Genomic DNA, 13,544 nt, shown 5'->3' on the forward strand with positions numbered 1-13,544 from the left:
GCACCAAAATATGTGCAGTAGAGGACTTTGTTAAACATTAAAGATTCATGTGTCCATCTCAACCGCTAGATGCTGCAGTTCCTTTATTCTCAGAGGAACAAAAGGCAACAGCTTGAGTCTGTCTTTCACATAAAGCTTTTGCACTCCTGACCTGGACCACAATGCATGAGCACAATAGAAAACACATGACATGCTGCTGATGGTAATGTGATAAATAATTTCCTTGAAGTGATTTATATTTTAGTTTTGAATTGATGTCAGCCACTGTTTTTTGAAATAGTTAATTAGACTCAGGAAATGTGAAAGTAAATAGTTTGTTGTTGATGCAATTACAAAGCAGGGGTGTAAAATGTACAGGACAATTGTTGTCACCTGAATGAACTTTACTATACCGCTCCGGAGCGCTATTCGAGGCTTAGTGTAGAAGCACCACAAATTAAAATTGTCATGTTATAGGGACTACTGAACAGACATTTAGAAGTTGATTTTAAAATGCAAAGTATTTAAAATGAAAATTAAAATAAAGCTATGTAAACACTTGCATTTTTACAACACTACAAGTGTGTCCCATCAGGTAATGAAAAGTTCGACACACACTTGTGGTCTTCATGCTCATTTGAACACTTGGGCCAAATACAGGAAATACGTCATATAAGTAGTCAAGTGGTCAAGTGCAAAGGCCGCAAGTGTGGGTATTTGGACAAGGCTACTTGTGGTCTTCATGCTCACTTGAACACTTGGGCCAAATACAGGAAATACGTCATATAAGTGTTTGTTGTTGATGCAATTACAAAGCAGGGGTGTAAAATGTACAGGACAATTGTTGTCACCTGAATGAACTTTACTATACCGCTCCGGAGCGCTATTCGAGGCTTAGTGTATCCCATCATGCATCATGTTCTGGAAATAAATCGTGAGACTTTTTGCCGAGATCTCGCGTGTATGGTCAAGTGCAAAGACCGCAAGTTTTTTTTTATTATGCTTCCATTTACAACAAACAAACAAGGTACATAAACACATCACATAATCTAACAACACGTGAACAGCCTTAGGTTGAGCATAAAGTGACAAACAAGATCACAATAAACCAATAATAAAGAAGAAAAGAAAAGAAAGAAATAGAACAAATAAAACAAACCAAAAGGGTCTTTTTACATTATACATGCCCCAAAAACGAAATCAATTTGAGAGCTTTCTTGTTTTTAACCAATTCTAAAGATTTGCACAAAATTTTAACCTCATTCAGCGCAAAGACCGCTAGTGTGGGTATATTTGGCAGGCATTTGTGAACCCGTGAATCATGCGAGTTCACTGAGATCGCCCCGCAGCGGCGAACCACTGCATCAGCGTCTATGGTTACACGATCTCGGATCAGTTTGATCAATTTGTGGACATTTTTAATGAGACATTTGTGTAATTAAAAGGATGAGTAGTAGTCTCTTACTGGCCTGTTTAGACAAGCTCTCCATAAAACAAACAAGTCCTTGCAAATTAATAATAATTATTATTTTAAAGACGCATAGGCCAGACACTTCATTTTTAATGGTATTTTATTATTTTGATTGCATTTAATATATTATACTTTCAAGAAAGCGTTTTCATTGGGTTTGTAAAAGCTGTTTTTATGCATGCTTTGGCAAGTTTTTGTTGCATTTACACAGTTTTGACCAGCAGGCGTCACCAGCGTGTGGTGTTTCGAGCGCTTCGAAACAGTGAATCATTTTGCGAAGCAATTGGTTCATTTGATTCCAAGCTTCGAAATGATTCGTTTCTCCCATCACTAAGATCCCCTAGTGGTGCTCAGATATATTTATCTTACGCACCCTGGGTCTCTTACTGGCCTGTTTAGACAAGCTCTCCATAAAACAAACAAGTCCTTGCAAATTAATAATAATTATTATTTTAAAGACGCATAGGCCAGACACTTCATTTTTAATGGTATTTTATTATTTTGATTGCATTTAATATATTATACTTTCAAGAAAGCGTTTTCATTGGGTTTGTAAAAGCTGTTTTTATGCATGCTTTGGCAAGTTTTTGTTGCATTTACACAGTTTTGACCAGCAGGCGTCACCAGCGTGTGGTGTTTCGAGCGCTTCGAAACAGTGAATCATTTTGCGAAGCAATTGGTTCATTTGATTCCAAGCTTCGAAATGATTCGTTTCTCCCATCACTAAGATCCCCTAGTGGTGCTCAGATATATTTATCTTACGCACCCTGGAGTGCCCTCTGTTGGTAAGACCTGTTTTTATACAGTCTAGGGCTGTCCAAACTCGGTCCTGGAGGGCCGGTGTCCTGTAGAGTTTAGCTCCAACCCTCATTAAACACACCTGAACCAGCTAATCAAGCTCTTACTAGGCATGCAAGAAACTTGAAGGCAAGTGTGTTGAGGCAAGTTGGAGCTAAACTCTGCAGGACACCGCCCCCCCCCAGGACCGAGTTTGGGCACCCCTGTCCATTCACTTTACAGAAAACAATGTATACACAACATGGACAACAAATGACATGGACTAGACCTTCTTACATACCATGCTTGGAGCGCCCTCCTTTGACAAGGCATCATAGCACATACACAAACTACAGAATAATGTTCACATTTTGTAACACACTGAATATCGGCTCAGTTCATTCAGTTAACTCGAGGCTGATTCGTTCTGAACGAATCGTTTAGACCGGTTATGTGAAATGTTCCATGGTTATGTTGTTTCCATAGGTGCTCATTAAAGAGATTATTTTAAAGAACGATTCGTTCAGTTTAAGATAAACATCCGGTGCGCATGCGCAGACTGCAGCCGAGTGTCTCGTGGATTTTAGACTGAACTGCTTTCAGTGACACAAGTTGGAGCTAAACTCTGCAGGACACCGCCCCCCCCAGGACCGAGTTTGGGCACCCCTGTCCATTCACTTTACAGAAAACAATGTATACACAACATGGACAACAAATGACATGGACTAGACCTTCTTACATACCATGCTTGGAGCGCCCTCCTTTGGCAAGGCATCATAGCACATACACAAACTACAGAATAATGTTCACATTTTGTAACACACTGAATATCGGCTCAGTTCATTCAGTTAACTCGAGGCTGATTCGTTCTGAACGAATCGTTTAGACCGGTTATGTGAAATGTTCCATGGTTATGTTGTTTCCATAGGTGCTCATTAAAGAGATTATTTTAAAGAACGATTCGTTCAGTTTAAGATAAACATCCGGTGCGCATGCGCAGACTGCAGCCGAGTGTCTCGTGGATTTTAGACTGAACTGCTTTCAGTGACATATCTGGAACGTCTGGTTATCCAATACCGATGGGTTAAAGTCTATCGCGTTGTTGTCGCTTAAATAACTTGCACTATATTGTTTTAAGTAGTATATATTATTAGCTCACCGTCAGCCTCAGCAAGAAAGGATTAAATTTGACCACAGGAAAGCAACAGGTAAGTTTAACGCGAAACAACTCGATCCTTACTTGAATATTGGTGGGATTATGTGCAAACAACACTGAGACTGCGAGAATTTACTGTTATACATGAACAAGCAGACGTAGTCATAAGATGTGTGTAAGAGCTGACATTGCATATTTGAGTTGTGGATAAATGTGAGTTTACTCAGTCTGTAAGTTCATATGCATTTGATACAAGAGCACATGTTTGCAAACTCCTTTGACTGACACGTTGCTATAAGTGTTCTGATAGAGATGTCAGTTTGATATATTGTTAAAAGTGTATTTCTTATAAGACCCTAGAACAAGAAAATAACAGACTAGGCGTGAAAAATATATATATTTGCTAATTATGTAACTATGCTCATTAGAGTACATATTTGCCATATAACAATTTGATTTGCTTTGTGCTTCTTTATAGAATCACAATGTGCAGTCCATTAAGGTAGTATTTTTTAATCATTGACGGTGTTGGAAGCTGGACAAAGGTGAATGCTTACACACAGAAAATGTGAGCTTGTAGCTGTTTAACACATTGCTGTATCATTATGAATGTGTCCTCTCAGCCCCCAGTAATAGTTAACACGACACATGCCTTAGGATTTACTGGCTTGTGCAGTTGCTTGGTTGTTACCGGTCTGTGAACACTGCTTAGCCTTCAGCTATTAACTTTGAGGATCAACATACCTTTTGTATTGTATCCATCATTAAATAGTTCCGCTTTACAGCATCATTATTGCTGTAACATGGTGGAAGTGATTACATGCAATGAAAGGACTGAGGATGTTAAGGAGGACATGAGGATTGATGGCAATGGACACACTGTGGAAAATGTGGCTCCAGAGCCGGTCATCCATGAAACCAAGGAAGATCCGGAAACCCAAACGCAGAAGACCAGAACCTGGATATGGTCCGTAGTTTATCTTTGTTTCTATGGCTTCATGGTGCAGCTGAAGCCTGGAGAGCCGTTTATCACACCATACCTGCTCAGTACAGAAAAGAACTTCACTAGTGAACAGGTGTGGTGCTATTCTACTTTTATTCTTTAATAATTTTTTTTTAAGTCTGTGGGAGAAAAAAAAAACACCAATTTATTTAAAATATATAATCATTGAATCTTGATGAATTATACTGCAAAGTTTTTTTATTTAATTTAATTATGTAAACAATTAAACGTGAGACTGTTTTTCCCAACTATAGTATGTATTTTTTAAATTTTCTTAATATCTAGTCGACACGTGACTGTGTGAGTTTGACACAGCTACTGGGGTCTGGCAAGCCATGTGAATGTGGTCAGAGTTCACATTCTTCCAAAGTGGGTCAGATCTGCTTTGAGGAGGGACTGAAACAATTATACTGACTTATTATATGTAGATTTATTAACTATAAGATTACTTTTGTAAACCCTCATGAATTTGTACTCAATGTACTGATCTTATCAGGCTCTAACTGGGTGTTTTTTTTAAATAAGGTTAGTAAAACCATAAAATTAGTCAACCACATACAGAGAATATCTGTATGGGAATTTTCCACTGTTAAATACTGCAAAATAGATTACAGTAGGTGCCTGTTTTGACTTGTTTTTAGCCCAGTGTTTGTCTCATGGATTAAAACACGTCTGTTTAGCCCACGTTATCTTTCACGTTACATATTTTTATTACGTTTTATTAAATAAAAGGACACCTAAAAGCTGTTACATTCATGTGTCATACGTGTGTCTGATCTGAATGTATAGCGCTCTCTCCCGCCTTCAATACCACGACTGAGGTGCCCTTGAGCAAGGCACCGAACCCCCAACTGCTCCCCGGGTGCCGCAGCAAAAATGGCTGCCCACTGCTCCGGGTGTGTGTTCACTTTGGATGGGATAAATGCAGAGCACTAATTCCGAGTATGGGTCACCATACTTGGCCACATGTCACTTCACTTCAGTATTGCAGTCAGTTACAAATAAACTAGAAGTACAAAGGCCAATGTTACATTTATGCTGTGTAATTGTAATAGTCGTATGTGGTAAATGTAATCGTAAATTAACCTCTGTAATGTGAATTATTGTTTTATGTTGACGTAATGTTATCCATTACAAAACACATCCTCATATAATGAATTATGGGCTATAACAGTGATGCACTATATTGCCAAAAGTATTCGGACGCTCCCTTCTAATGAACAGGTTTAACTACTTTAGTAATTTCCATGAGCACAAATCTTAATATTTAAGCATGTAATGATATTCTAGGGAATTGGGTGCTTCTAATTTTATAGCAACAGTTTGTACATGAACCTTTTCTATTCTAACATGGCAATGCCTCTGTGCATAAGGAAAGGTTTCAAAAGAAATGATTGATTCAGTCAGTGTGGAAGAACTTGACTGGTCTGCAGAAAGCCAAGGCCTAATCCCAGCTGAACACCTCTGGTGTGACTTTAAATGCAGACCTTGAGCCAAAAACTCATCACAAAACATCAATGACTTGTACATATACTATATGGACAAAAGTATTGGGGCACCCCCTTCAACAAAGATGGAAACATAATTCATTTATTTAAAAATTGTATTTCCACCCCTTTGCAACAGGTTTGGAAGTGTAAAATTACTGTACCCATATGTACAAGTCACAATTTCCTAGAATATTTCTATATGCTTAAACATTAAGATTTGTACTCATGGAAATTCCTAAAGTAGTCAGACCTGTTCAGTAGAAGGGGATGACCCAATACTTTTGGCAATATATAGTAGGGAAAATATTTATTTGATCCCCTGCTGATTTTGTAAGTTTGCCCACTTGCAAAGAAATGAAGGGTCTGTAAATTGTATTACAGGTTTATTTTAATGTATAGAGACATACATATACCAACCAAAAAAAATCACATTATATAAGGCTAGAAATTGATTTGCATCTCAGTGAGTGAAATAAGTATTTGATCCCCAAGCAAAACATGATTTAGTACTTGGTGCACAAACCCTTTTTGGCAAGCACAGAGGTAAGACATTTTTTGTAGTTGGTCACCAGTTTTGCACACATCTCAGGAGGGATTTTGATCCACTCCTCTTTACAGATCCTCTCTTAATCTGTGGTCCCAACTGCCTTAAGATAATTGACAAGCTACTCCTGTGTAGTTCGGTGCTGATCCCTCACCTTTCTCATGATCATCCTTACCCCATGAGGCAAGATCTTGCACGGAGCTCCGGACCAAGGCCGATTGATGGTTTTGTATTCCTTCCATTTCCGAATAATCGCACCAACAGTTGTCTCCTTCTCACCAAGCTTCTTGCTGATGGTCTTGCAGCCCATTCAAGCCTTGTACAGATCTACAATCTTGTCTTTGACATCCATTGACAGCTCTGGTCTCGCCCATGGTGGTGGGAGAGGTTGGAATGGAAGATACAGATTGTGTGAACAGATGTCTTATACACCTAACGAGCTGACATTAGGAGTAACTTCTTAAAGTGGCAGGACTAATCTGTGTTCCACATGGGCACATAACCAATCTGTGGGAGCCAGAATTCTTGATGGTTGTTAGGGGATCAAATACTTATTTCACTCACTGAAATGCAAATCAATTTCTAACCTTTATATAATGTGTTTTTTCTGGATTTATTGATTGATATTCTGTCTCTATCCGTTAAAATAAACCTACCATTAAATGACAGACCCTTAATTTCTTTGTAAGTGGGCAAACTTACAAAATCAGCAGGGGATTAGCCTAAATAAATATTTTCCCCACTGTAGTGTATAAGGAAAATACATATTTCAGTCACCCCAAAGATTCACTTTTTAAATGGACTAAAACTGTAGTTCGAAATCAACCCCTTTTCCACAATGATATGAAGTATAATGTGGGATACCATGTGTTCTCCATGTGCACTACCCTTATTTCAGATGGCATACAGAAGGGGTGGGTCATTCTAAACAAAGTCCTAGATTATCTTTTTTCACAATGTTCTTGCTTTACCTGGGGTTAACAATTAAAGTATTCACAGTCTGACATTTCATATTGTACATTTCTGGTGGTGAAGGTGAGTGCATTGTCTATTATTGTTATTATGTTTATTGCACATTACAATTATCTCTGCTTTGTCTACCCCATGTAATAATGGCTTTGTGTGGTTTTTACAGGTCACCAATGAAATCAACCCAGTCCTCACATATTCCTATATGGTCGTGCTGGTGCCTGTCTTTCTGCTGACAGATTACCTACGATACAAACCTGTGCTGATCCTTCAGAGCTTGAGCCATGTTTCCGTTTGGCTCTTCCTGCTTTTGGGAGCCTCATTGCTGGAGATGCAGTTTATGGAATTCTTTTATGGCATCACCATGGCTGCCCGTGTGGCGTACTCCTCGTACATTTTCTCACTAGTACCAGCGACTGTTTACCAGCGTGTAGCCAGCTATTCCCGCACATCTGTGCTCATGGGAGTCTTCACGAGCTCTGTGCTGGGTCAGATATGTGTGTCACTAGGAGGTGTAACATACAGGACGTTAAGTGCAGTCTCTCTGGGGTTTGTCACCTTTGGGTTACTCTTGTCCTTCTTCCTGCCATGGCCCAAACGTAGCTTGTTTTTCAACCAAGCACGTCTGGAAGAGGAAAGGAAGGAAGCAGCTCAATCGGAATTGGCCAGAATGAAGCCTGAGGAGAATGATGGCAGTGTGGCACCACAAGGCAGTAACCACAAATACCCATCCTGGACAAATTCAGTGTTTGTTCAGATGCTGAAGGAGTTAAAAAATGTAGTGAAAGTTCCCAGTTTAAGGCTTTGGAGCTTGTGGTGGGTGTTCAATTCCACTGGTTACTATTTAGTACTATTTTATGTGCACATCCTGTGGAATAAAGTCTACCCTGCCACAGATAACAAACATGTTTACAACGGAGCGGTTGAAGCTGCCTCTACCTTATTAGGTAAGATGGATTTTAGTGTTTTGTAGTTGTCATATTTTCTTTTTAAAAGAAAAAAAAATCTCTAAAATAACACAAAATACTGATAATCTCAACCACAGAATCGGACTTTAAATAAGTAGCATTCACTCTGATTTCTTAAGCAAATAATTGAACAGGTTGTTGGCAGAAGAACATACAAGAGGCATGTTTTCTTGCTCACCAACTGTTCATTAATTTCAGAGTAGATGTCACTTAAAGACTGATTTAGCAATGGTCATGAATATAGATATACAACGTATTGGATATCAACCTCCAGTCCACTAATTTTAAGATTTAATTACTTTTGTCATTATCCAACACTATTTTACAGGGAAAGCAGTAAATTATGGCAGAAAGATTTAAAGTCAGCATAAAATAAAAATTCACCCTGTTGATTATCTTTGTATTTTTTGCTAATTTTCAGCCAGCTTTGTATTGCTACAATGTCAGTAATGAATGTAAATGTCGGTGAGGAACTCCTTTTCATGTTACCTGCACTCCAATTTATCAGTTTTCAGCAAAAGTCCACGTGGATGAAGCAAAAGTGTCATTTTGTGTTATCCAGCAGATGCTTGACAGCTCCAGGGCTTTTGTTAAATCTATATGAAACTGTTGCATTTTTATGTTCCTGTCCATGGACAGTCAGATTGTCAAAATCAGAAGTATGGTTATACAATTACAATTTATTTTTTTCGTTTCTACTGTATAGATAGCCATGTTTATTAAAAGCCCATCTTGTCAGCGGTGAATTCCCCGTTTAATGCATGTTATTGATCTTATTGTGAATGATTCATCCATACATATCTCTATACATATTTTGACCTCAAAATCTTTAATCAAAATGTCTGGATCTTTTAGTGAAACATCATATTCCCCCAGGGATGTATGTTGAACTTCTCCAAACATTGCTGCGTCCACATCTTTCTTACATTCAACTACAAGTTTGCATTCAGATCTGTGCCCATTCAGTCAACAACAAAAATGATGGAACCGAATCCCTGTCCAAAAGGTTTTCCTCTTGATAATTCATTTTATTTTATTTTAACATATATGTTTCATCTTCACCTTAACAGTGTTTTAAGAGGGCAAGTCATAGAGTTGCTGTGCAATTATAGTGATTGCAAAGCTGTGTGCGTTTGTGCATTGTTGTATAATGTTCATTTCTTAAAAGTACAACCTTTTTATACTGTATGTGTTAATTTGCAGTGGGCAGTCATTTCAAACACGCACTCTCTACACACTCACTAATGATTCAGATCCATTGGGTATAACTCTTTGAGCTCTATTCTCTACCTAGACTTTTGCCCAGAGGCACTCACTTTATATGTTTACAGTTTTCAATAGCAGGTACTCATACATACAATTTTCACTTTAGCGGACAGACTATTTATACAGTATTAGATTTTGTTGTTGTTATAGTTTTCAATCTCTCTCTTGCTCTCTCACTTAACGAATAGTATACATTTATGATAACAGCCATTTATTAGTTATCGGCCAAAACATGAAAATATTAATCTGCATATTTGTACTGGCCAGAATTTCAATTTCGCTATCGGTGTTCTCAATGGATTTGACAGGTCATTGTGACCTACAGTTGTTTTTTATTTAAATAGGGTCTTAAAGTTTTATCTCCACATGAATCAAAATAATACATCATAAAAGATGGTTTACTATTTGGCGAGATCAAGTAAAGTTCATGTTCCTCAACCTTTGAGCTTTGGCATGACGCATGCTTGGAAAACACAAAACATACGAATCAGGATTGCTTATTCCTTATTGGAGTTTCTTCCAAGTAAACCCAAAGACCTTTATTAGTTGATTCAAGTGCACGTAATCCGAGTTTGAACTAAACACAACAGGAAAGTGGCTCTTCAGAATTAGGAATGAAGATCACTAGTTTACATGACACAAAAGTAGAAAATGTTTGCAAAAGTTTTTCAGACCAGTTTACACTATTTTATGAACAGATTTTGACTTGGCGAAAATAGATGTTTGTTAATCAGCATTACATGAGTATTACATGACAATCACACTTTATGTGCTCCATAGGTGCAATCACATCATTTGCGGCAGGATATGTGAAAATTCGATGGAATCTTTGGTCTGAACTGGTGATTGGATTGATCACTGCAGTACAGGCCGGACTACTGCTTCTCATGTGCATCACGGATAACATCTGGGTTTGCTATGTGGCATATGCCCTGTTCAAAGGCTTCTACCAGTTCCTGGTGCCAATCGCTATGTGAGTTATATAAACCTATTGATTTATTTTTATTATTGTTTAAAATATTTTTAAATGTCTTATCTTTGGTAAAAATGACATTAAACAACACTGACAAACATTGCATTCAGTGTTTCAAAGTCACTGTTTTAAAAGCAGATGTGTATGCACCTGTGAAAACATTAGCTTATTTCATGGAGAGCAAGAACTTTGCTTTGAAGTTCAAAGTTTATTGTAATTTGCCACATGAGGAGCTTTTGATGGAACTAAAACTAAATAACACAAAGAAAAATAAATGTATCAGTTCTCTGCATTTTGTTCCTAAATAACTCATTTTGTGTTTTTCTTCTCAGTTTCCAGATTGCCTCCTCTCTCACTAAAGAACTGTGTGCTTTAGTGTTTGGAGTAAACACTTTTCTTGGAACAGTCCTGAAAACGATCATCACTATCATTGTGGCAGATAAGAGGGGATTGGCTTTGAATGTTCAGTCTCAGGTGTGTAATTTTCTAGATTGACTTCAGTTAGTAGTTACACAGAAAAACGACCAGTTATGGATACCACCAACTTGTTAATAGAAGAAGAAAGTACAGTAATGTTACAATGCAGAAAGTTTCCCTATATATTAGAACCTTGCAATGCAGAAAGATTTTGGCCTGATTCTGTTTCTCTCTTTCTCTTGCAGTTTTTTGTTTATTTCTTTTACTTCACTCTGCTGACTGTGGTTTATCTGGGCTGTAGTGCCTTTATCATCACATGTCATTACCGCAATCAAAGAGCACAGGAGGAGACTACGGAAGTAGCTATAGCCACTGAACTTAGTCCCATGACAACGGTTGCTAGTGAAGGCACAACTGCACATAATGGAACCAGCATTAAGACATGAGATTCGAAGGAATTCTCCATCTATTAAACTGTTACTTCAAAATCAGAACATTTTATTATTTTAAGTATGAGTAGCCTTTGTTTTATTATTTTATGTTTGTCCTATTGCTAGGAATAGCATTCGATTTTTTAAACCTCATCAAATTCTAATTATATTTTGTGGAACGTAAATATAATGGTTGAGGTTGTCATTAGGATGGAATGCCAATGCAAAATGTAGTCTCGGATCGAGATTTTATCAGATCCTTGATTTTATTGTTTGCCATTTCATGTGGTTGTCTTTGTTAGGGTGAGCAAAAAATGTAAAATCATTTTTGTAAGGAATGTTTGGAAGCCATTCTAGCCTCTGATAGGATTACTTTTTGCCTTCAGTGTACCATGATGGCAGAAGTATTATTTGCAGCTAATTATTGAAATTTAAATAATTACTACTGTACAGCCTTTAGTTCCAGTTCTCTAAATTGATTGGCCAAGCAGTTATCAAGGAATGCCGATATTTGTCATATATCCTTATTTCTGATTATCTGATTGCTCTCCAGTGGAAGCTGGGTTGGGTGATTTTTTTCTCTCTTTTCTTTCTGGAGTAAGGACTTGTTTTGTCAGTGTTTTCTTTATCTCCTGGATAGCTCAGGGTGGGTTTCTGCTCACCAGTAAGCCGGAGTAGAAAATGGTAAACAGTGTTGCTGCCAAAGTGGAGTGATAACAGAATGTTGCGAACAAGGATGGGAAATTGCTTCATAAAAACTTCAGTCTGTGCATTGCTTGATGACACAAAGTTTGATGATTTAGCACTTTTGGAAATATTTGCCGTCGTTGAAGATACAAAATATGTGAATGACCATGTTTTGATGGAAATGTAAGTTGCACAGTGTTAAGTTTATAGAACGTCTATAAAAGAAATATCACACAAAGAGAATAAGATTGTTCACAGGACGCTTGCTTAGCTCTACTGTATTTTAAAATAAATATTTTATAGTGTGATCACATTAGGAATTCCAGACCATGCCTAATTACAAATAAATTATTACCAGAAATTATTTTTCATTTATATGTGTACTTTGTATTTTCATTTTTGTAAAATTCTAATTGTTTCAAACCAGCATTACAGGAACATATGCCTTAATATCCTACAGCACCCAATGAGCAAGACAAAGCAACAGTGGCAAAGAAAAAAATGTAAAGCAGGAGGAAAAACAGACTTAACACAAAAGACTAAATATGATCTAGTTATATAGGTTCTATAATACAAGTCATGTTAATAAAAATAATTTAATGTTAAGGATAAGAAATAATGTTTAAATTACAAGGACAATTATTAGCTTTTAGTTGGTGTTCTGCTGTCTTGTTCTATCTCTTGACAAAGGAGTGATGCAGGTAGATGTAAATGAAATGCTGCCAATGAAGCTTATTTATCTTTCAGTGATATTGAAAAATATATTCCAAGGTGGAAACAAGAAAAACAAATGACAATGTGTATAAATGATGCTTATTTTTATAGTTATAAGAAATCCAGACAATTGTTGGATTGGTTGGTAATTTTTGCAGACCTGTCTAACACTGCATAACTGTTTTTTTCTCTCATATTGGTTGAAAGATAAATTAGGTGTATGCTAGGCTGACATGAGGAATCTAGCCTTAAATTGAGAGTTTGAGCACCAAAAATTGTAAGTGTAGCCATGATAAAATTAATCCGATACGATCAGATTTTCTGGATTTGAACCAAAGTCTGTTTATTTAGACTGCTGCAAGCTCTACTTTAAATATTACTTTATTTACTCTTTATACAAGATTGCTGGTAGAAAGTCCAGCAGCACTGGGAGGTTTCACTATTTATATCACTGTGTTTTATACTCGTCTGTGTTTGCAGATGGAAACATGATTCCAGGTTACAACAAATTTCTTATGAGTGAGTTAAGTTGTTCACTCAAAAACACAAATTCATTCAGAAACAAAACCTTACTACAATGTGTTGCACTAAGACACAATGGTTCATCTTGCTTTGACTTTTCATTGGTGGAGAAAAATAGATAGCGCGTATCTAGCAATGTTGGTGTATATATATATATATATATATACATACACACAG

At 37.2% G+C, this 13,544-nt stretch overlaps 1 protein-coding gene across 1 annotated transcript; it reads left to right on the plus strand.

The window, feature by feature from the left end:
• The first annotated feature begins 3,220 nt into the window (after window positions 1-3,220).
• On the plus strand, window positions 3,221-12,483 carry slc19a1 (solute carrier family 19 member 1). The gene is made up of 7 exons (XM_016273627.1): window positions 3,221-3,435; window positions 3,862-3,928; window positions 4,156-4,459; window positions 7,556-8,336; window positions 10,404-10,596; window positions 10,929-11,070; window positions 11,259-12,483. Exons 3-7 carry the CDS (start codon window positions 4,187-4,189, stop codon window positions 11,457-11,459), a joined length of 1,590 nt encoding a protein of 529 aa, XP_016129113.1. The 5' UTR covers window positions 3,221-3,435; window positions 3,862-3,928; window positions 4,156-4,186; the 3' UTR covers window positions 11,460-12,483.
• Window positions 12,484-13,544: the final 1,061 nt, after the last annotated feature.

Source organism: Sinocyclocheilus grahami, unplaced genomic scaffold, assembly GCF_001515645.1.
Source record: "Sinocyclocheilus grahami isolate Dianchi unplaced genomic scaffold, SAMN03320097.WGS_v1.1 scaffold80.1, whole genome shotgun sequence".
NCBI classification, from domain to species: Eukaryota; Metazoa; Chordata; class Actinopteri; order Cypriniformes; family Cyprinidae; genus Sinocyclocheilus; species Sinocyclocheilus grahami.